Raw genomic sequence first — 25,561 nt, 5'->3', positions numbered from 1 at the left:
GATTGGGATGGTGTTTTATTCACTGACGTTTCGAGATTTCATCTGGAAAGCTCAGATGGCAGACGGCGAGCTGAGCGGTATGCTGGCAGCAGGGTTATGGTATGAGAAGGCTTGAGATGAAATGGAGAGACGTTTACGTCAAACCCCGAATCAGCCATTGACGTCAGCTGAGTTGGGACAAACGTTGGTTCAGACACGGAACAACATTCCCCAAGCTTTCTTCAATCGCTTAGTGCCGTCTATGCGGCGTCGTTGTCAAAACTGCATCAACGCCAATGATGGACACACACGATACTGAATTTGTGAACTGACTTTTGACACCACATGTCTTCAAGGGCGTGTCACGATGCCTAGTGTCAAATCATACATATTTCGATATTATCCTATCAAGAGTTAAAGTGATTAAGGAAAACACTACAAATTATGCTATAACTTTTTGCATTACAAATTGGCAGAACATCAAATAATGCACAGTTACTTTATTCCAGTAGTATAAATACAACTCGGAACTCGTATCTAAAGCCAACACGTAGCTCAGAGTGAATCCCTGTTATCAGAATTACCCACCCGTCCCGGGTATCCGGTTGTTTGTTACGCCTTTCATATTCCACGATTCCTTGCATTTGCCTATTCCGGAGTGGATTTTTTTGTTTTGAAGATTAGCATTTTGTTTGACCCGAAGATCACGAAGGAAGGGGACCAGGCAAGGCCAAGAAGAGTCACACGGATTGCTGACCCAGGAGGTGTATAACTGCAAGCTCCAGGGCCACAAGTTCGTGCATTCCTTCTCATTTGGTACAGTTCTCAAAAGAGTGAATAAGCTATATTACCAACTACACTAAGCCTTCACATGTCGTATACGTCCCACTAATTTATCATGCTCTGATTTCTGTACTGTTCAATAGCTACTGTCAAACTGATATCCATCGCATGTTGCCATTTACAACGTATGCCACAGACAGAGCTTGAACAGTGTTCGACATAAGGTAGTATTGGTGTGTTGTTCTTTGAATCCCTTTCACGTCAGAATTATAGTACTTATAGTACTATGTATGCTTCGCACTCTTTCCGATACGTTTGTCAAAACATGATGTGCATGCATCTAGTTAGACCCTTGTCTAGTTAGATACCACTGCTTTAGTTTTTGAAAGTAAAGAACGAAAACCAAACCGCCCACGAAAATGAATCACAGGAAATCATAGCGATAAAGCCGGTTCCACATCCATGAAAAAATAGCTGATAAAAGCATAGTCGATTGTACAATTCAGTCTATATCATGCCGCACTCAGCAATATTACAGCTGTATGGCGGAGGCCTGTAAATGTAAATCTACCAGACAATCCATGTCATTTACATAATGAGACACGATGCCAGAGCATGATATCAGGTGTTCGCGAAAAGGTGACCCTATCCTTACCTACAAACGCAAATCTAGTCAATTGATTGTTCACCTAAAACATTCGCTGTGTGTGCCAGCATGTCGCAAAGCATAGCACCTAAGCTGTGGAACAGTCTTCATTAAGACATCAGAACCATTAAAGATGTTGCCACTTTCCAGAAACATCTCAAGACATATGTGTTCACCACAGTTGTGTTTGAATAGACTCCAGTCAATGTAGAACTCCCAGAAGCGCTTTTGAGCAGCGATCACTGGATACCAGCGCTATATAAATCCAAAGCTATTATTATTATGTTTTACAGATTGATATGAAAAATGTAGCAGAGAGGGTTCGGGTAGTCATGACGCAGTCAGGCTAGTAAGGCTCACCATCAGCTCAGGGCACTGGCCCCCTCTACACGCTTCGACCTTCCGGAGAATATGTAGACTCCCCAACACTTCAGCCTTCTGCATTACCCAGCGTGTCAGAAGGGCTGTCCTCCCGGTGGAGAACCCGGGCATCGAGAGCAATGGGGAGCCTGACGACAGTGTGCTTGGGATGCAAGCGAGACATTTCAAAATCGACGTCTGCATACTTATCATGCTTTTCCTGAATCTTGCCAATTGCGTTGCTGTCAAAAGGGACAGAGAATTCAATAACATAAACAAATTCATTGGCTTTATCAAACAGGACAAGATCAGGTTTGTTGGCAGGAATTCTTCTGAGGCTGTATATGGGCCTATTCCAAAGAATTTTCAAAGCAGCATTTTCTATGACGCCCTGGACATGTTCAGGGTCGTACCATGGATGGACCTCGGAGTTAAAGCCACAGGCATGGCGAAGACGATAGTAAAAGCAACGGGCCATGCCTTCATGTCTTTTAAGATATGCTGTTTGTGCCAAGGAAGGGCATCCACTGACAAGGTGTTGGACAGTCTCTGTAAATTCATTGCAAAGTCGACATTTCATACTGATATTTTGTTTAAGAATCACATTTTGGCGATTGCGAGTGGGAAGTGACTGGTCCTGAGCAGCGAAAAGGAAGCCCTCAGTTTCACATTTAAGACCAGCCGACTTAATCCAGGCGAAGGAGTCGGTTGGATTACTGTTGTTCCACACACTGCATGTACACACTGAGCAGACTTGGTGAATAACTTGACCTGTTTTACTCCCATCGCTGTACCGTCCAGCAGTACATTACCGACAACAAAATCAACCTCAGATTTCAGATTTCTGATTCCTTCGCACGCATAAAATAGCTGTGGAATTCCTTGTTTTCATCATGAGTCTTAACATGCATCACCAGAGGATCATACGATAAATAAATATGTGCAAAAGTACACATAAAAATTCTATCATGAAGAGCCTCCACATTAATCAAACCCTGACCTCCCGACCTGACTGGCATACATATATAAACGATTAAGAGAGGAACGAGGGTGGTGGGCTCTGTTATCAGACATGATCCTTCTGGTCAGGCGGTCAAGACTGTGGATGTTTTGTCCAGTGGACTACTTCAGCGGAATTATTATTATTAGGGAAAGTATGGTCTATATACAAGTCTATATAGGGAACTACCACGGACATCATTTTTGTCACTGGTTGCATCAAATTTTGGAACACACACACAAGATAACCAGCTGTAATCAATGGGTAATGTGATACACACACACACACACGATAACCAGCTGTAATCAATGGGTAATGTGATACACACACACACAAGATAACCAGCTGTAATCAATGGGTAATGTGATACACACACACAAGATAACCAGCTGTAATCAATGGGTAATGTGATACACACACACACACAAGATAACCAGCTGTAATCAATGGGTAATGTGATACACACACACACACACGATAACCAGCTGTAATCAATGGGTAATGTGATACACACACACACACAAGATAACCAGCTGTAATCAATGGGTAATGTGATACACACACACACACACACACACACAAGATAACCAGCTGTAATCAATGGGTAATGTGATACACACACACACACAAGATAACCAGCTGTAATCAATGGGTAATGTGATACACACACACACACACAAAGATAACCAGCTGTAATCAATTGGTAATGATACACAACACACACAAGATAACCAGCTGTAATCAATGGGTAATGTGATACACACACACAAGATAACCAGCTGTAATCAATGGGTAATGTGATACACACACACACAAGATAACCAGCTGTAATCAATGGGTAATGTGATACACATACACACAAGATAACCAGCTGTAATCAATGGGTAATGTGATACACACACACACAAGATAACCAGCTGTAATCAATGGGTAATGTGATATACACACACACAAGATAACCAGCTGTAATCAATGGTAATGTGATACACATACACACAAGATAACCAGCTGTAATCAATGGGTAATGTGACACAACCACACACACACACACACACACAAGATAACCAGCTGTAATCAATGGGTAATGTGATACACACACACACACACAAGATAACCAGCTGTAATCAATGGGTAATGTGATACACACACACAAAGATAACCAGCTGTAATCAATGGGTAATGTGAAACACACACACACACACAAGATAACCAGCTGTAATCAATGGGTAATGTGATACACACACACACAAGATAACCAGCTGTAATCAATGGGTAATGTGATACACACACACACACAAGATAACCAGCTGTAATCAATGGGTAATGTGATACACACACACACAAGATAACCAGCTGTAATCAATGGGTAATGTGATACACACACACACACACAAGATAACCAGCTGTAATCAATGGGTAATGATGATACACACACACACAAGATAACCAGCTGTAATCAATGGGTAATGTGATACACACACACACAAGATAACCAGCTGTAATCAATGGGTAATGTGATACACACACACACAAAGATAACCAGCTGTAATCAATGGGTAATGTGATACACACACACACACAGATAACCAGCTGTAATCAGCTGTAATCAATGGGTAATGTGATACACACACACACAAGATAAGATAACCAGCTGTAATCAATGGGTAATGTGATACACACACACACACAAGATAACCAGCTGTAATCAATGGGTAATGATACACACACACACACAAGATAACCAGCTGTAATCAATGGGTAATGTGATACACACAAGATAACCACACAAGATAACCAGCTGTAATCAATGGGTAATGTGATACACACACACACACAAGATAACCAGCTGTAATCAATGGGTAATGTGATACACACACACACACACGATAACCAGCTGTAATCAATGGGTAATGTGATACACACACACACACACAAGATAACCAGCTGTAATCAATGGGTAATGTGATACACACACACACAAGATAACCAGCTGTAATCAATGGGTAATGTGATAAACACACACACACAGATAACCAGCTGTAATCAATGGGTAATGTGATAACACACACACACACAAGATAACCAGCTGTAATCAATGGGTAATGTGATACACACACACACACACACAAGATAACCAGCTGTAATCAATGGGTAATGTGATACACACACACACACACAAGATAACCAGCTGTAATCAATGGGTAATGTGATACACACACACACACAAGATAACCAGCTGTAATCAATGGGTAATGTGATACACACACACACAAGATAACCAGCTGTAATCAATGGGTAATGTGATACAACACACACACACAAGATAACCAGCTGTAATCAATGGGTAATGTGATACACACACACACACAAGATAACCAGCTGTAATCAATGGGTAATGTGATACACACACACACAAGATAACCAGCAATCAATGGGTAATGTGATACACACACACACAAGATAACCAGCTGTAATCAATGGGTAATGTGATACACACACACAAGATAACCAGCTGTAATCAATGGGTAATGTGAAACACACACACACAACACAAGATAACCAGCTGTAATCAATGGGTAATGTGTATGTGGATACACACACACAAGATAACCAGCTGTAATCAATGGGTAATGTGATCACACATACACACACACACAAGATAACCAGCTGTAATCAATGGGTAATGTGATACACACACACACAAGATAACCAGCTGTAATCAATGGGTAATGTGATACACACACACACACAAAGATAACCAGCTGTAATCAATGGGTAATGTGATACACACACACACAAGATAACCAGCTTTAATCAATGGGTAATGTGATACACACACACACACACGATAACCAGCTGTAATCAATGGGTAATGTGATACACACACACACACACACACAAGATAACCAGCTGTAATCAATGGGTAATGTGATACACACACACACACACAAGATAACCAGCTGTAATCAATGGGTAATGTGATACACACACACATCAATAACCAGCTGTAATCAATGGGTAATGTGATACACACACACATACACACACACACAAGATAACCAGCTGTAATCAATGGGTAATGTGATACACACACACACAAGATAACCAGCTGTAATCAATGGGTAATGTGATACACACACACACAAGATAACCAGCTGTAATCAATGGGTAATGTGATAAACACACACACACAAGATAACCAGCTGTAATCAATTGGTAATGTGATACACACACACACACAAGATAACCAGCTGTAATCAATGGGTAATGTGATACACACACACACACAAGATAACCAGCTGTAATCAATGGGTAATGTGATACACAAATGGAACGGGGTTCTGTAGCTCATGGTGTGTTTTCGACGAAATTGATGCTCGGTTTCACGTCTCATCCGAATGACAAGGTAACAAACATAAAACTGATTTTACTGTAAGGTCTTCCTAACTCGGGGACAAATGGTGAACTTATGTCAGCAGCATCTGGAGAGGCATATCTATCTCACATCTACGTTACATGTGAAGGATCAAACATCAGAAACCAAATGTGTTTACGATGAACATATATTTCTAAACTACCAAGATGTAGTCCTGTGCTTAAACTGTAAATGTCGTAAAATAAATAAAACTTCTCACACTAATGTTATTTGGAATCGAACCTATCACTTAATTTATCATATCTTAGTTTTGAATGCATTGTGGCAAATAATTGCCCCTGTCAAACGTGGAGAGATTTATAGGGATACGTTTATGAAGCTTTGGCGAGACACTGGGGTTTTCAGAAAAAAACCGCTCCCTCCTCAGCCGCCTAGCCCGCTCAGCCGTGGAAGTCGCAGTGGCTGAGCGGGCTAGGCATCTGACTTTGTGTGCTTGCGATTTGGTGCCTGACTCTAAGGGTGTGGGTTCGAATCCCGGATGGGACTCAACCCCAAAAAGTTCTAGAATTTGTACTTTACTAAGAAAGTGTAATCAATTGAGGAGGCCCATAATTGCTTATCAACTTATCGAACTGTAAGAACAGTTTACTGAAACCTGAGTATTTGCTTAATGGCCGATTCACGTATCGTAGCACGCGTATGTATAAATGATGCGCCCACAGGATGAAAATACAAAATACAAACATAATTATGATATGAATAAACACGGCTATTTTGGGGCTAAGAGTCATAGGTGTCTGAACCTTGAGTAAGGTACCCATGGAACAGCGAGCGTGCCAGTGAGTACGCAAACAAGTGGATCAGTGTTACCACAGACTTTCCTTATACCCTTTGATCGCTCATTGACAATGGTCATATTAATGAAGCTTACCAATCATTCTACAATGTATTGTTGTCGTGTGCACGCGACTTCAAGACCCAGTTTGTTTGTAAACAAATGTCACGTGGTCATACCAGTCAGAACTGGTTCGACTTGGAGTGCAGCTCAGCACGCGCAGCTGCCCGGCGGAAACTTCGTGCTTTCCATGCAACAAGCCGTGCCGACCACCGACTGCGCTACACTGAGGCATGGAAGGAGTATATACACCTGTGTCAAAGTAAACAGTCCTCAGCTAGGACAGCGCAGACACTTACATTGCAGGATGCATTAATGAATAAAAACCATAAACTGTGTTGGTCACATGTAAGAACCTTTTGTTCACAATGATATCTCCCCGAGTGATTGGATGTCACATTTCAAGGATCTTTATAATGGACTTAATATTTTTTAAGAAGAACTATAATTTTGTCGAAAGTTTTGTTGACTCACTACATGATAATTTGATTGAAATTACCTCTGATATAGACAACCTAGACAAAGATATACCATTCGAAGATGAGCTATGCAATGCGGGAAAGCCCTGGTTTCAATGGGGTACCAGTGGAGTTCCTCAAATATGCACCTAGACGATGTATTGAGTACCTGAGACTTTTGTTTAATGCCACTTTGTCAACAGGTGTTTACCCTGATATTCTCTAAAGTTATTTGTAACAGACTGTCAGCGTGGGCTGAAGAGAACACACTGCTAATTGTTCCAGAGCAGGCTTGGTTTCGGAAAGGTTTCCAAACATGTGACAACATATTTGTATTGGATACAATCGTAAACAAATATGTATCTCTATATAAAGGGCGGGTGTATTGCGCTTTCATTGACCTAAAGGCAGCGTTCGACTCTGTCTGGAGGTGTGGACTGTTGTACAAGCTGTGGACCAGTAACGTCAAGGGTAGGACATTAAGGTTGATACAGAACATGTACAGCACTGTTAGGTCTTGCGTCTCTTTGAACGATGTACTCACTGATTTCTTTGATTGTCTCTTGGGTGTTAAGCAAGGGTGTCAGATGTCACCATTATTATTTTCATTCTATTCAAATGACATTATTGATTTCCTTGGAAATAGTAGCTATAGATCTATTGAAATAGGTATTTTGCAGACATTTATGTTATTATTTGCAGACGACATGGTGATAACAGAAAGCTCGGTCATTGGGTTACAGAGGAGGTTAGATAAACTAGGTGAATATTGTAATAAATGGCAATTGAAAGTTAATGTCGACAAGACTAAAATCATGGTTTGCAGGAAAGCAGGAAGGTTGAGAAAGTATGAGAAGTTATATTTTAACTTCTCCAAGTTGGATAATGTCTCCACCTGTAAGTATCTCGGTGTTCATTTCTCTAGCACAGGCTCCTGGTCGGTCGCTCAGCAGACACTGTCTCATCAAGCCCTTAAAGCAGTGTATGAAATAAGCCAAATCCAGCCAGACATCAGGTCTGGTAACTTCAAAATGTTACGAGCCCAAAATGGATTTAACCAGACCAAATGTGGTGACTTTACTCAGATGTATGGAACATCTAAAAAATTTTACCAGACCATCGGGCTGGCTAGATGTAAAGTTAGACCGTCCGTCACAAATCAAGACCGTTTCGGGCAGTCGGACGAGCCTTATTTCATACACTGCTTAAAGTCCTTTATCGTTAGGTCTAGTTTTCATAACTTTGCTAATCTGCCATACAATGTTCTCTTTCACATTTTCGATGTTAAGATATTGCCAATCCTATTCTACGGTGCGGAGATCTGGGGCTTTCATCCTTCACCATGCATGTCACGTGTTCATGAAAATGTTTGTAAAGAAGTCTTAAATCTTGGAAGATCCGAATCTTGTCGCAAGAGAGGAGTTAGGTCGTCACTCATTAAATGTTAACCAGTTTGTTAAGATTATCAAGTTTTGGGTTCGTGCGTTGAACCAGTTGGATAACGTAGTGTTAAAGAAGCGTATGACTATCAATATTCACTAGAGGACGTAACTGTTGGGCACTCCAAGTTAAGAGACTTTTATTCAGGTATGGTTTTGGTTACGTGTGGACCAATCAGAATGTTACATGCAGCCAGGAATTTATATGTTTGTTCAAAGAAAGATGCATAGCCATTGATCGACAAACATGGATGGAACAGGTTGGACTGTATCCTATTCCAGCATCAAATTATGTTTTAAATTTGAAGATCATTTGTCCGTTATTAAGGTGCCCGCATATCGTATATAGAACTATGTAGATTTCGCTGTTCTAACCACAGTTGACTACCTGAAGAAGGACGAAAGTTTAACACTCCTCGTCACGAACGATTATGTCCATTATGTATCATTCCTTATGTAGAATCCGAATACCACTTTTGTGTGGTTTGTCCATTTTATGATATCCCGAGAAACTCCATTTTACCAGTATATTACACTACCTATCCATCATTTGATAAGTTTATTCACTTATTATCATCTACAAACGTCGATTCCATTAACAGCCTTGCACGATTTGTATTTCTTGGTATGAAAAAGCGTGTTCGATTTCTAAACAACCTTGGCGCTCCACGTCAGTATAGTAAGTCTGTATGTACTTGTATAATGGGCCGGTGGCCCCCTTACAGAAGTAAACATCTCTCTCACTAGTCACAGGTGTCGAGATATACTGTTTCCATGTGTATGTATGAATAAGTCCCAAGTGCTAGGAGATACTTTCCCTTGTATCAGCTCTTTGCTGGTTGGAATCTGACGCCAATTGTTTTGATTTTGTAAAGGGTCAGGCTAAGTGGTTGGGCAGAATGTTTGCTATAACCTATAAAAAATGTAGAATTAAGGAATGTTCACACTCGTCTAGGATGGAGGGTGTAAGTGGGTGACATCACATTGTGGAACCGGATCTCAGATGGAGGGTGTAAGTAGGTGACATCACATTGTGGAACCGGATCTCAGATGGAGGGTGTAAGTAGGTGACATCACATTGTGGAACCGGATCTCAGATGGAGGGTGTAAGTAGGTGACATCACATTGTGGAACCGGATCTCAGATGGAGGGTGTAAGTAGGTGACATCACATTGTGGAACCGGATCTCAGATGGAGGGTGTAAGTAGGTGACATCACATTGTGGAACCGGATCTCAGATGGAGGGTGTAAGTAGGTGACATCACATTGTGGAACCGGATCTCAGATGGAGGGTGTAAGTAGGTGACATCACATTGTGGAACCGGATCTCAGATGGAGGGTGTAAGTAGGTGACATCACATTGTGGAACCGGATCTCAGATGGAGGGTGTAAGTAGGTGATATCACATTGTGGAACCGGATCTCAGATGGAGGGTGTAAGTAGGTGATATCACATTGTGGAACCGGATCTCAGATGGAGGGTGTAAGTAGGTGACGTCACATTGTGGAACCGGATCTCAGATGGAGGGTGTAAGCGGGTGATATCACATTGTGGAACCGGATCTCAGATGGAGGGAGTAAGTAGGTGATATCACATTGTGGAACCGGATCTCAGATGGGGGTGTAAGTAGGCGATATCACATTGTGGAACCGGATCTCAGATGGAGGGTGTAAGTAGGTGACATCACATTGTGGAACCGGATCTCAGATGGAGGGTGTAAGCGGGTGAGATCACATTGTGGAACCGGATCTCAGATGGAGGGTGTAAGTAGGTGAGATCACATTGTGGAACCGGATCTCAGATGGAGGGTGTAAGCGGGTGACGTCACATTGTGGAACCGGATCTCAGATGGAGGGTGTAAGTAGGTGATATCACATTGTGGAACCGGATCTCAGATGGGGGGTGTAAGCGGGGGATATCACATTGTGGAACCGGATCTCAGATGGAGGGTGTAAGTAGGTGATATCACATTGTGGAACCGGATCTCAGATGGGGGTGTAAGCGGGTGATATCACATTGTGGAACCGGATCTCAGATGGAGGGTGTAAGTAGGTGATATCACATTGTGGAACCGGATCTCAGATGGGGGTGTAAGCGGGTGATATCACATTGTGGAACCGGATCTCAGATGGAGGGTGTAAGTAGGTGACATCACATTGTGGAACAGGATCTCAGATGGAGGGTGTAAGTGGGTGATATCACATTGTGGAACCGGATCTCAGATGGAGGGTGTAAGCGGGTGATATCACATTGTGGAACCGGATCTCAGATGGAGGGTGTAAGTAGGTGACGTCACATTGTGGAACCGGATCTCAGATAGAGGGTGTAAGTGGGTGATATCACATTGTGGAACCGGATCTCAGATGGAGGGTGTAAGTAGGTGACGTCACATTGTGGAACCGGATCTCAGATGGAGGGTGTAAGTAGGTGATATCACATTGTGGAACCGGATCTCAGGTGGAGGGTGTAAGTAGGTGACGTCACATTGTGGAACCGGATCTCAGATGGAGGGTGTAAGCGGGTGATATCACATTGTGGAACCGGATCTCAGATGGAGGGTGTAAGTAGGTGACATCACATTGTGGAACAGGATCTCAGATGGAGGGTGTCAGTGGGTGAGATCACATTGTGGAACCGGATCTCAGATGGAGGGTGTAAGTAGGTGATATCACATTGTGGAACCGGATCTCAGATGGAGGGTGTAAGTAGATGATATCACATTGTGGAACCGGATCTCAGATGGAGGGTGTAAGTAGGTGATATCACATTGTGGAACAGGATCTCAGATGGAGGGTGTAAGTAGGTGATATCACATTGTGGAACCGGATCTCAGATGGAGGGTGTAAGTGGGTGAGATCACATTGTGGAACTGGATCTCAGATGGAGGGTGTGAGAGAGTTATCATGTGACACATGGATCTGGATTCCAGATGGATGAATGGCTTCTTTTGTGTAATCGGCACCCTGTTTGGCCAATGATGTTCCAAATAGCAGAGCAGAGCTAACGTATACATTACGCCTCTAATTCTGTACAATCTGGTGGGCCAAATTGGTTGTAGGGCATGAAGGTGTAGGCAGCACAGATATTGTGCACATTGCAGGCAAATGACCGAAATTTTAGAAACATAGTGCTAGCATGATATCTGAACGTGAAGGAATTTGTCAGTATCGAACATGGTCGGGACGTCTATGATCTACGTGTCCATCAGAGGCAGCCAACACCACATATGGTGTTCCCTAGAGTGTAAGAACTCTATATTGACACTACCTCAATCTGACGGCGTCTATGGGTAGACGCTGCAAGGCTGCTCTCGATGCCCGTAATGGACTTCGCGTTTCTGGCGAACCTGTTTGATTTCACATAGAACAGTTTAGTTTATTAATCTGATATATTTTCTAAGTGATCGTCTGTGAAGGTTTGTAGCCTGATTTCAGACCTCATTCAATGGATGCCACCTACCTCTCTCCTATGTATACAGGAAATGTATAGTACAGTAGGCTTGAACTTGCAAAAGTCCTTTTCACCGTGTTCGTTCTTTATAAGAGTTGTACCATGAATCAGTTGCTGCAATACAGTCAGCACAATCGTATGTTTTGTACAACACTTAATTTACACTATGACGCCGGATTCTTCAGTTTTACGTCCACTTCTCAAACGAATTGATTATAGGTCAAATGTGTGGTTTCCCATATGATTTATATTTAGGTTAGGGGTGTTTCGTTCATGTGGGCGTGGTCGCGTCACAAGGACTGAACATGAGTGGTATTACATAGCTGTAGCCGACTATTCGGGCATCGCTCAGAACTGACAAAAAGGTGCAGCTCAAACATTTTGTATATGTGCAAGGTGCACACGAACAACAAGGTACAAGGTAATTCACTAATAGTTACATACATACATATACCAGGGTATCAGCTGCAGTTAGTCTTCAGTAACTGAGTACACTGTATACCAGTAATGTTACTACCTTTCGACGTTATCACTTTATATGCGGAGTGTGCCTCTGGCCATGCACAGCCTGCTACAGTCTAGGGCGTAACCCAAGCAATGACAGGGGGGCTGATGTACGTAATTCAGAGATACCTTCACATAACGTGAAGAAATGTACTCTAGATTCATTAGCGACCTTATTACTGTAATGACCAGTACCATTATTTGATAATGCATTACTTTGAGTTTAGAAATGTGACAAACAGTGTGGCGGTCCGTGTTAAATGGATTCTCTTGTAGGTATGGGGAATTCATATAGACATGTTTCTGTGTGTCCAGTAGCAACATTTGTCCAAGAGACAAACTGACGAGGTGACGCCTGTGAGGTCTGGACACATACAACACGAGCACTGCCTGCCCCTGCCCCAGCCCTAGCTCCTGTCCCTGCCCCTGCAGTGAGGGCAGAGAGACATAAATTTATTATCCATAAACATTCAGGGCAATGCTATAATAACAAACAATGACAACATTATGTACTATGGTTCCTGAGATCTTTTATCTTCCCAGCAGCATAGACACAGGTATTATTATATATAAGGTTATAACCACTTACAGAACTTCGAGCTGTCTGCAGGGTAAGGCAAAGTAGATGAAAAGGTTGCACATACTTTACGAACAGTAATGCAACGGTAATCTCACCAGTCAGTATAAAGTCCCTTTTAGTTGTATGGAGGGTGACTTTCTGCTTACAATGTTTGAGTTCATTGGATTTATATTTAATTAGGAATGCTGCCATGGTATACTTTCCTGTTTTAATGCCCGATCAGAACGACAGTAAGGTTACAAAATACATATATAGGTTTAACTGATTTGCTACACTTTACATATTTCAGTTAATCCGTTATGTCTCATTGACGTCTGCCGATTTAGCATTCAAAACTTGCTCAACTATAGGATTCCTCGGATCCTTTCCGTCCTTAAAAATTTTCATTGAGAAGTCGGCGGTGGTGTAGCCTTGGACCAATCCGCTGATTGAGATGACGTCCACGTTATCGTCACAGTAGCTACATACACTTGTCTGGGTTATGCCTCCGCTGGCTTCAATAATCAACTCGGGGAATTCCTTCTTCAGGACCACAGCAGTCTGGGACAGAGCCTGCAACACATCACGCTATTGTCATAGAGTGTATTAAAAACGTATTTAACGGGCTTTCAGAAATACAGGAGCTGTAATACAGTCTCTAACACAGACAGGTGCACTGCTCCTTTCGCACTCACTTTACCATTGCGCATTATCGAACCCAACGTTGGAAGAAAGATGTTGGTGGAAGTGTGTCGTGTGAACACAATAATTTGATCATACATATTTTCCTCAAGGTGCATCCTTGCACTGAATTATGTTGTTTCCCCAGGATCGATAGATCCTGAGGTAGAGGTATTCCAATAAGGGAGACGTATTCCGATAAAGGTAGAGGTATTCTGATATAGGTAGAGGTATTCCGATAAAGGTAGAGGTATTCCGATAAAGAAAGAGGTATTCCGATAAAGGTAGAGTTATTCTGATATAGGTAGAGGTATTCCGATAAAGGTAGAGGTATTCTGATAAAGGCAGAGGTATTTCGATAAAGGTAGAGTTATTCTGATAAAGGCAGAGGTATTCCGATAAATCTGTTTTGAAACTAAGACTTCTCTGTCGTTTTATTAGTAACCTCTGTCATATAGTATTTTAAGACTCCGATCGCCTCTAAGTTCCAATACATCAGTATATTACTATTTTACTTGTCTTAAGTCAGTCCGAGAAACTGTCAACAAACGTTCGGCATGTTAACAGGAGAGGATTTTGAACGACTTGTCATATCTGTAAAATATATGAGGGACTATTAATTCTATTGCGAAAACGTTCAAAACACATTTATTAATAATCCCATATAAACTGTGATCCTAAATGACGTGTTGTTATTGTATATAACGGTAACACAGACGCTCACCTCTGGCGAGAAGTTATCCAACATGACCACTTGAGACCCTGCACGTGCAGCTTCTCTTGCTTCCTCCAGACTCCGACACTCGACTTCTATCTTGGAGGAGAAACCACTTACCACACGCACGTCTTTCACTGCCTGCAACACCAATATATACATACATATACATACATATATGTATACACATGAACTTTATTCAAGCATCATCTCAACCCAAGGGCAGTTTTATGTATTTTGGTCCAAACAGACGATCATACCTTAGTATGCTGGAATTCATGCGTAAAGAACCTGCTTCACACAATATCTCAAAAGCAAGGCTATTTTATCATGATGAGGTGTCCATTTCATAACTGCTGCTTGTCCACTAGCTTTCTGAACTGATATAAAAGACGACAGTGCTAAAAACAACTTTTCTTTACATGGCAAGAGACTTTCAGAAAATACACGACAGCAAGTTACTGGCAAACAATAACGTAAGGATGTCCCGTCGCAACAGGTGCTAACTTGAAGTTCAACCACACCGTTATTGTCGACTTGAGATGAAGCACGTGGCCACCGATGAAGTATAGGATCCTCCAAGACCTGGGAGACTGACAATGACCATTGGCCGTGGAGACCAATCATAATTCATCTGACAATGCCATGTCCCGTGTCGAAGAACTGCACCGGCAATGTAAAATGTAAATGACACCCCCCACCCCCTCCTAAAATTCATGTACAAAGTAAGTGACCCCCTGCCATGTACAAAGTCAATGACACCTCAATTTTCCATAATGTTTAAGCATAATTTTTAAATATTGATATGTACAAATTTGCTGATCCCACCCTAGTAGAAGTTTACAAAATGGATGACCCCCCAACCTCCCCACCCTACGACCTCCCCAGAACAAAATAGGTGACCCCTTATAAGCATCACGTACACAAGCACGCACGCACGCACGCACGCACGCACACACACGCCCTTGCCTTAAATTATGAACCATCCCTTACGTGGGGGCAGCTTAGATAAGATTACCTGTTCTATACTGCCTGCTGTCCATATGTGGTTGTCTTTCAGCATCACCATCGACGACAAATCGTATCTGTGTGTTGCTACACCGCCGATGAGCAGAGCATATTTCTCCACCATACGAAAGCCAGGAGTTGTCTTCCTTGTTCCCGCTAACTCTCCTCTCCAAGCTACAGACTCAGTCAGCTGTTTCAACTTTCTAGCGTTAGTAGCTATACCACTGGCCCTTGAGAGGCAGTTGAGGGCCACTCTCTCTCCAAGTAGTAGATGTCGGACTTTGCCAGTAACGTTCGCCACGGTGTGGATAGGCTCCAGGAACTGTCCTTCCTCAACTAGCCATTCAACTGTACAGTCTAGTTCCCGAAACACGGCGTCCACAAACGGTTTACCCGCGACGACTGCAGGGCTTTTCAGGAGCAGCACCGCACGTTCCTCCTTCTCCCCAACCACAAATCCTGCATAGTCAAAACTTGGGGTGTCTTCCTTCAGCCACTCCCGGGCTAGGTGGCGCAGGTTAGTCGGGGAGAGGATATGCAAGTACCTGTTACAATATATGTTATCTAAGGTACCTTCCACGGACATGACGAGCACCTGGCCACAACCCCGACTTGTCAGAAGTGGGACACCGGATCGGGACGAGTTGTGAGCTTCTGCCTTGAGGCTCCACATGGGGCGGTCACCACTGACTGTAGTAATAGTTCCCTGTGAAATCATATGATAACGGTATAGGTACAGTAGGTGTCAGATATGCTCAAGTTAATCACACTTGATAGATTCCCAAGATTATTTACGAATCGCCTGAGGGGGCAACAAATAGTTCCCATCGATGACGCCTGGGCACAGACACCGGTCTAATTGCCAAAGGAAAATCCGGAGGTTAACTTAAAGTCAGCTTTGTCTAAACACGTCACAGAAAGCATCATGATTATTTGGTGCAACGTAGGTTCATCTATCAGCCAGTCTGTGGGTGGAATCACTGTATATTCGTGGTGTTTTCCTTTGACAATAATGTGTTTGGGTAATACCGTGTACTCCCAAACCTGTGATGTCACAGTTTGTGACATATGTCTTCATGTCCACTGAAATGTATTGGAATTAGGAGCCGTGATGGTTGGGTGTCTGTGTCTGTGCTAAGGATAGACAAGTTTATTTTTAAAATGGCAAATATTCCCCCAGTTGTGTCTCACTGGAGAGAGAGACCGCCCCAAGGTATGGTGGATAGGGCCTTTACCCCAGAGCAGGGAGTCAGTGGTTCTAGCGGATAAACCAAGGCCCGGTTGGCTTGGGGTCCTTCAACTGCCCGAGTATGTTATCTAAGTCATAGTGTGGCCTCGGACAACAGTGTAAAACCAACATATAGATATGTACTAATATGAATATTCAGTCACAAACACGTGTATGTGCAGTGGGACGCGACGTTACACCCCTCCAGACACGAGCCTCCAGGCGGGAGTCAGGCTAGATTGACAAAGTAATGGTATTGGGTGTGATTGTGTTTGATAGTGTGTGTGCCGAATACTTCATATATAGAATATAATGCCCGATCTCTTTTGAAAGTCCATTCACACCCGATTATAGCTTGCACGCCTCCCCTGACGTGGGTTAGTGTTGGTAAGACCCGCCCAGGAACGAGCAGTAGCATAACATTAGGCGATATGTCTCCGCATATTCATTAAAACTTGCCTTATTGGTTTCTCTGTCATCCGAACACAATGAAAGCCATGAACTACGTGCGCCTGAGTGTAGATCTAAGTAATTGCTTGTACGTCGATGACATGTGACGTGTCATTCTTTCCGTCAATCGTTTGTCGGATCCCCACTGACTTAATAGTATTTAAAGGCAACCGCGGTGGCATATGGCTGACTAGGGTTGGTTGGTTGGCTGTTGTTTAACGCCGCACTCAGCAATATCAGTTATCAGTAAAAGAATGAATTTATCTGAACAGATAACTGCCCAAGATTAAGTTTCTTGAGCAGTGATCCGAGTGAGGTCATAGCATTGTGACGCCATCAACTTTGTGACGTCATAGCATTGTCAACTGTGTTCTTAGTGATGTCAAAGCATTGTGAGGTCATTAACTGACGGTGTAATAGCATTATGACAATTCAATTGTTGCGATGTCTATAGTTAGAAGGTAAAGCTACTCTGTTGATTTAAGACCGCTATAACTATAAAGGACCGCAACTATATAAAGGACAGCAACATTGAAAACAGAGTAGCTTTATCTTCATTCTAGCACGACTGACACGCAAGAACACAAAGAATGAAGGGGCCTTTTCCTGGAAATCGCTTGGTGACCGTTCAGTTGAGGGTCAGGTTGTGTGATGAACCAAATAAGACAAGATAAATGCTTATTTCAGGAACCAATATGCTTTTATTTGTAACAAGTAGCATAAATAGATTAAAAAATACAGTTTATACTGTGAGCAAGTCCAATTATTTGATTTTTCTCAAGCGAAAAATTAATCTCCCCTACTGTATGACAATCGCTAAGTTTAGTCGCCGCAAACATTATTCACGGAAGTAATTGTTGATAACCACGATAATATTCCGAATTTGGAAAAGACCTGACATGCCAGCTTTGATGTGGGAAACATAGACTGACTGACTGACTGAGTTTGGTTTTTACGCCGCTTTTAGCAATATTCCAGCAACATCACGGCGGGGGACACCAGAAATGGGCTTCACACATTGTACCCATGTGGGGATTCGAACCCGGGTCTTCGGCGTGACGAGCCAACGCTTTAACCATTAGGCTACCCCACCGCCCCGGGAAACATAGACAGTGGAAATGGAAGGACTGCATGGGCATTACGGCCTGGACGGAAGCGAACAGGTTAGGACGTGTGGGCCGCTAGATCTAGGCCCGGTTGGAAGTATGGCGGAATACTGCCGCTTTTGCGCTACTGACGAAATGTCCTGCTTCGAAGTTTCTTCAGTGGGTTTAGGCCCAAGCAACTCTACTTCAAACTTTTAGCTTTTTACTTGAAAAACATCAAATGATGTTGCCGAGGTAGAAATCACCGATGTCCGACATGTTTGTATACAAACAAAAGGGTCAACGAGTTCATTGTATTCATACGCGGTCAATTAGTTGTCCTTAAACTGCCATTTAAGTACGTTTTTTATGAGCTCTCAGCCAATCAGAATCGAGTATCACACAATGTCGTGCTAGAGTGTATGGCTTGATCTCACGCAAGCGATATCTACTGTGGGAGTCAGTTTTAGATTATAAAAATGATACAGCACTGCTGAGGAATATACTGGATTGTGAATATTCTACAATGATATTGTTATTTGGATAACTACGGTACGAGTCAAACTTGCGACAGCAGCTGAATTGTGTACAATAATAGACTATGACTGACTTTATATTATTCCAGCTAATGTATTTCATACCGTAATTGTTAACTTTTACATTTTCAAAATTCTATCTTTACAGGTGTATTACATACAGAACTAGTTGTATTATGTTAAAGGAAATTCTTAATCAAACAATACACATAAACATCTTTCGCATGTACAAATGATGATGACGTGATTTCTACCGCGACGGTCTTATCCCACCACAGAGAGGCAGCTTCCTCCAACTGATGGATCAAGACGCTCCAGCATTGTTGCATGAAGTTCGTCTCCTACACCTACCGCCATTTTTCCAAGGATGTCTATGTTGCCAATAGTCCACTACACCCAACACGTGTTCCCGAGGGATGTCTATGTTCCCAATAGTCCACTACACCCAACACGTGCTCTCCAGGAATGTCGATATTCCCAATAGTCCACTACACCCAACACGTGTTTCCAGGGATGTCTATGTTCCCAATAGTTCACTACACCCAACACGTGTTCCCAGGAATGTCTATGTTCCCAATAGTCCACTACACCCAACACGTGTTTCTACGAATGTCTATGTTCCCAATAGTCCACTACACCCAACACGTGTTCCCCAGGAATGTCTATGTTCCCAATAGTTCACTACACCCAACACGTGTTCCCCAGGAATGTCTATGTTCCCAATAGTCCACTACACCCAACACGTGTTTCTACGAATGTCTATGTTCCCAATAGTCCACTACACCCAACACGTGTTCCCCAGGGATGTCTATGTTCCCAATAGTCCACTACACCCAACACGTGTTCCCAAGGGATGTCTATTTTCCCAATAGTGTGCTGCACCCAACACGTGTTCCCCAGGAATCTCTGTGTTCCCAATAGTCCACTACACCAAACACCTGTTTCCACGAATGTCTATGTTCCCAATAGTCCACTACACCCAACACGTGTTCCCCAGGGATGTCTATGATCCCAATAGTCCACTACACCCACCACCTGTTTTCGACGAATGTCTATGTTCCCAATAGTCCACTACACCAAACACGTGTTCTCCAGGAATGTCTTTGATCCCAATAGTCCACTATAACCAACACGTGTTCTCCAGGAATGTCTACGATCCCAATAGTCAACTACTACCAACACGTGTTCTCCAGGAATGTTTATGATCCCAATAGTCCACTACAACCAACTTGTGTTCTCCAGGAATGTCTACGATCCCAATAGTCCACTACTACCAACACGTGTTCTCCAGGAATGTCTTTGATCCCAATAGTCCATTACACCCAACACGTGTTCCACAAGGATGTCTATGTTTCCAATAGTCCACTACATCCAACACGTGTTCTCCAGGAATGTCTATGTTCCCAATAGTCCCACTACTACCAACACGTGTTTTCCAGGAATGTCTATGATCCCAATAGTCCACTACAACCAACACGTTATTACCAGGAATGTCTACGATCCCAATAGTCCACTACAACCAACACGTTATTTCCAGGGATGTCTATGATCCCAATAGTCCACTACAACCAACACGTGTTCTCCAGGAATGTCTACGATCCTAATAGTCCACTACACCAACCAGCACCACAACCAACACGTATTCTCCAGCGATGTTATGTTCCCAATAGTCCATTACACCCAACACGGGTTCCCAAGGAATGTCTATGTTCCCAATAGTCCACTACACCCAACACGTGTTCCCAAGGAATGTCTATGTTCCCAATAGTCCACTACACCCAACACGTGTTCCCAAGGAATGTCCATGTTCCCAATAGTCCACTACACCCAACACGTGTTCCCAAGGAATGTCTATGTTCCCAATAGTCCACTACACCCAACACGTGTTCCCAAGGAATGTCTATGTTCCCAATAGTCCACTACTACCAACATGTGTTCTCCAGGAATGTCTTTGATCCCAATAGTCCACTACAACCAACACGTGTTCTCCAGGAATGTCTACGATCCCAATAGTCCACTACAACCAACACGTGTTCCCCAGGAATGTGTACGATCCAAACAGTCCACTACACCCACCGGCACCACAACCAACACGTAATCTCAAGGGATGTTATGTTCCCAATAGTCCATTACACCCAACACGCATTCCCAAGGAATGTTTATGTTACCAATAGTCCACTACACCCAACATGTGTTTCCACGAATGTCCATGTTCCCAATAGTCCACTACACCCAACACGTGCTTCCACGAATGTCTATGTTCCCAATAGTCCACTACACCCAACACGTGTTTCCACGAATGTCTATGTTCCCAATAGTCCACTACACCCAACACGTGTTTCCACGAATGTTTATGTTACCAATAGTCCACTACACCCAACATGTGTTTCCACGAATGTCCATGTTCCCAATAGTCCACTACACCCAACACGTGTTTCCACGAATGTCTATGTTCCCAATAGTCCACTACACCCAACACGTGTTTCCACGAATGTCCATGTTACCAATAGTCCACTACACCCAACACGTGTTTCCACGAATGTCTATGTTCCCAATAGTCCACTACACCCAACACGTGCTTCCACGAATGTCTATGTTCCCAATAGTCCACTACACCCAACATGTGTTTCCACGAATGTCTATGTTCCCAATAGTCCACTACACCCAACACGTGTTCCCATGGAATGTCTATGTTCCCAAATAGTCCACTACTACCAACACGTGTTTTCCACGAATGTCTATGATCCCAATAGTCCACTACACCAAACACCTGTTTTCCAGGAATGTCTACGATCCCAATAGTCCACTACACCCAACACCTGTTTTCCAGGAATGTCTATGATCCCAATAGTCCACTACACCCAACACCTGTTTTCCAGGAATGTCTATGATCCCAATAGTCCACTACACCCAACACCTGTTTTCCAGGAATGTCTATGATCCCAATAGTCCACTACACCCAACACCTGTTTTCCAGGAATGTCTACGATCCCAATAGTCCACTACACCCAACACCTGTTTTCCAGGAATGTCTATGATCCCAATAGTCCACTACACCCAACACCTGTTTTCCAGGAATGTCTACGATCCCAATAGTCCACTACACCCAACACCTGTTTTCCAGGAATGTCTATGATCCCAATAGTCCACTACACCCAACACCTGTTTTCCAGGAATGTCTATGATCCCAATACTCCATTACACCAACCAAGTGTTCTCCAGGAATTCCTATGCTCCTAATAGTCTGCTACCACTAACACGTGTTCCTTGGAACACCTGCTCCTAATAGTCTACCATGATCAACGCGTATCCTCAAGGAATGTCTCTGTCCCCGATAGCCTACATTATGAGTTCGTGGTCATTATACGTAGATCGATGGTCATGCTGTTGATCACTGGATTGTCTGGTTCAGACTCGATTATTTACAGACCTCCGCCATATAGCTGAAATATTGCTGAGTGCGGCGTAAAACTAAACTCACTCACTCACTCGTGGTCATAAAAACATTGTCAATTACACTACACAACTGTCCTCTGTATTGAGATTATGATAATGCTGACATCATGGTGCGTGTGCGTTTATCTTTACTGTATGTCATGGATGAGTCTAGACCCTGGAGGAAACACCAGACACACATCACAATTCAAATTACAACCTGTTTAGTGTTAAACAATGAGCCATGTAGTCACATTCCTGCCACTGCTTAGTTTCTCGGTGAAAGGGACACAACTCTTGAATGTTTCAAACATGAAGCGGCAGTAAATAGGTGAGCTGACCTAAGTGGTCACCTCGGGAATTCACATCGCAAGACAACGCAGATGTAGTTGTGTTATGCATCGGTAATGTGGCTTCACTACACACCTCATTAATTACACAGGGACGAACTGAACGTATCGTGAGAGAGAACTCACGTCTAAAGTGGTTAAAAGGGGTCGTCTGCATTGTGTACTGTTCTCTGCTCGTTATGTATCAGTGTTAACTGTCCATGGTCCATGGTTGACTGTACATTACGTATCAGTGTTAACTGTCCATGGTTCTCTGTCCATTATAAACTAAAAGTCACTGTGTTCTTTAATCTGATTGGTTGAAAAACATGATCAAATGGTATTCGATTACCGGAAATTCACTGCGTATTAATACATTCAAACATCGCTCAAACCATTGTATTGTTACGTCGTCTGTTACAGTGACGCCATTCAAATCATATTGTGACAAATGAGCAGTTCCAGATGGTACCATGGGAGACAGCCGAAACGGCCGGCTGATGACATTTCACTGCTGTACCCGTACTCGATGTCAATGAGTGCAGACACAAAAACGTGTGTGGACCTTTTGGTTTACTTTTGTGTTTACAATGTCGATAAACATCATGTGTTGGCCAATTTCCGAGTGTTATTGAGTATTTGAAGCGCGGAAAATATTTCATTTGAAACCTCCGGCTGACGCTGTCGGTTCCAAATGAATTCCCGTCCTTCAAATACTCAATAACACCCGGAAATTGGCCAACACATGATGTTTATCTCCTAATTGTGTATCAGTGTTAACTGTCCATGGTTCACTGTTCATTGTGTATCAGTGTTAACTGTCCATGGTTCTCTGTCCATTGTGTATCAGTGTTAACTGTCCATGGTTCTCTGTCCATTGTGTATCAGTGTCAACTGTCCTATTGTGCATCAGTGTTAACTGTCCATGGTTCTCTGCTCGTGATGTATCAGTGTTAACTGTCCAGGGTTCTCCGTCCATTGTGTATCAGTGTTAACTGTCCATTGTGTATCAGTGTTAACTGTCCATTGTGCATCAGTGTTAACTGTCCATTGTGTATCAGTGTAAACTGTCCATTGTGTATCAGTGTTAACTGTCCATTGTGCATCAGTGTTAACTGTCCATGGTTATCTGCTCGTGATGTATCAGTGTTAACTGTTCATGGTTCTCTGTCCATTGTGTATCAGTGTTAACTGTCCATTGTATATCAGTGTTAACTGTCCATGGTTCTCTGTCCATTGTGTATCAGTGTTAACTGTCCAGGGTTCTCTGTCCATTGTGTATCAGTGTTAACTGTCCATTGTGCATCAGTGTTAACTGTCCATGGTTCTCTGCTCGTGATGTATCAGTGTTAACTGTTCATGGTTCTCTGTCCATTGTGTATCAGTGTTAACTGTCCATTGTATATCAGTGTTAACTGTCCATGGTTCTCTGTCCATTGTGTATCAGTGTTAACTGTCCATGGTTCTCTGCTCGTGATGTATCAGTGTTAACTGTCCAGGGTTCTCTGTCCATTGTGTATCAGTGTTAACTGTCCATTGTGCATCAGTGTTAACTGTCCATGGTTCTCTGCTCGTGATGTATCAGTGTTAACTGTTCATGGTTCTCTGTCCATTGTGTATCAGTGTTAACTGTCCATTGTATATCAGTGTTAACTGTCCATGGTTCTCTGTCCATTGTGTATCAGTGTTAACTGTCCATGGTTCTCTGCGCGTGATGTATCAGTATTAACTGTCCAGGGTTCTCCGTCCATTGTGTATAGGTGTTAACTGTCCATTGTGTATCAGTGTTAACTGTCCATTGTGTATCAGTGTTAACTGTCCATTGTGCATCAGTGTTAACTGTCCATGGTTCTCTGCTCGTGATGTATCAGTGTTAACTGTCCATGGTTCTCTGTCCATTGTGTATCAGTGTTAACTGTCCATTGTGCATCAGTGTTAACTGTCCATGGTTCTCTGCTCGTGATGTATCAGTGTTAACTGTTCATGGTTCTCTGTCCATTGTGTATCAGTGTTAACTGTCCATTGTATATCAGTGTTAACTGTCCATTGTGCATCAGTGTTAACTGTCCATGGTTCTCTGTCCATTGTGTATCAGTGTTAACTGTTCATGGTTCTCCGTCCATTGTGTATCAGTGTTAACTGTCCATTGTGTATCAGTGTTAACTGTCCATTGTTCTCTGTCCATTGTGTATCAGTGTTAACTGTCCAGGGTTCTCTGTCCATTGTGTATCAGTGTCAACTGTCCTATTGTGCATCAGTGTTAACTGTCCATGGTTATCTGCTCGTGATGTATCAGTGTTAACTGTCCAGGGTTCTCCGTCCATTGTGTATCAGTGTTAACTGTCCATTGTGTATCAGTGTAAACTGTCCATTGTGTATCAGTGTTAACTGTCCATTGTGCATCAGTGTTAACTGTCCATTGTGTATCAGTGTAAACTGTCCATTGTGTATCAGTGTTAACTGTCCATTGTGCATCAGTGTTAACTGTCCATGGTTATCTGCTCGTGATGTATCAGTGTTAACTGTTCATGGTTCTCTGTCCATTGTGTATCAGTGTTAACTGTCCATTGTGCATCAGTGTTAACTGTCCATGGTTCTCTGTCCATTGTGTATCAGTGTTAACTGTCCGGGGTTCTCTGTCCATT

At 42.8% G+C, this 25,561-nt stretch overlaps 1 protein-coding gene and 1 long non-coding RNA gene across 2 annotated transcripts; both read right to left on the bottom strand.

Annotated features, from left to right (window-relative positions):
- Positions 1 to 1,556: 1,556 nt before the first annotated feature.
- LOC124288904 lies at positions 1,557 to 8,190 on the bottom strand. Its single transcript, XR_006901544.1, has 3 exons — positions 8,180 to 8,190; positions 8,042 to 8,047; positions 1,557 to 1,679 (listed from the first exon to the last, which is right to left on the bottom strand). It is a non-coding gene; the product is annotated as an uncharacterized LOC124288904 (long non-coding RNA).
- Positions 8,191 to 13,404: 5,214 nt separating this feature from the next.
- On the bottom strand, positions 13,405 to 16,506 carry LOC124288907 (nicotinate-nucleotide pyrophosphorylase [carboxylating]-like). The gene is made up of 3 exons (XM_046725498.1): positions 15,864 to 16,506; positions 14,855 to 14,986; positions 13,405 to 14,022 (listed from the first exon to the last, which is right to left on the bottom strand). The coding sequence occupies exons 1-3, from the start codon at positions 16,437 to 16,439 to the stop codon at positions 13,768 to 13,770; spliced, it is 963 nt and encodes a 320-aa protein (XP_046581454.1). The 5' UTR covers positions 16,440 to 16,506; the 3' UTR covers positions 13,405 to 13,767.
- Positions 16,507 to 25,561: the final 9,055 nt, after the last annotated feature.

The sequence above is a fragment of the Haliotis rubra genome, unplaced genomic scaffold, assembly GCF_003918875.1.
Source record: "Haliotis rubra isolate DU_JTF1 unplaced genomic scaffold, ASM391887v1 Scf429, whole genome shotgun sequence".
Classification (NCBI taxonomy): domain Eukaryota; kingdom Metazoa; phylum Mollusca; class Gastropoda; order Lepetellida; family Haliotidae; genus Haliotis; species Haliotis rubra.
This window is presented reverse-complemented; position numbering and strand designations above follow the sequence as displayed.

Bases quoted from the DNA above. Each gene is read 5' to 3' on its own strand.
- LOC124288907 (XM_046725498.1), bottom strand. From the start codon at position 16,439: ATGTCCGTGGAAGGTACCTTAGATAACATATATTGTAACAGGTACTTG. The intron at 14,987-15,863 runs GTAATCTTATCT...TTGGTGTTGCAG, and splicing joins CAGCAGGCAGTATAGAACAG to GCAGTGAAAGACGTGCGTGT. The intron at 14,023-14,854 runs GTGAGCGTCTGT...GATGTGTTGCAG, and splicing joins TGGATAACTTCTCGCCAGAG to GCTCTGTCCCAGACTGCTGT.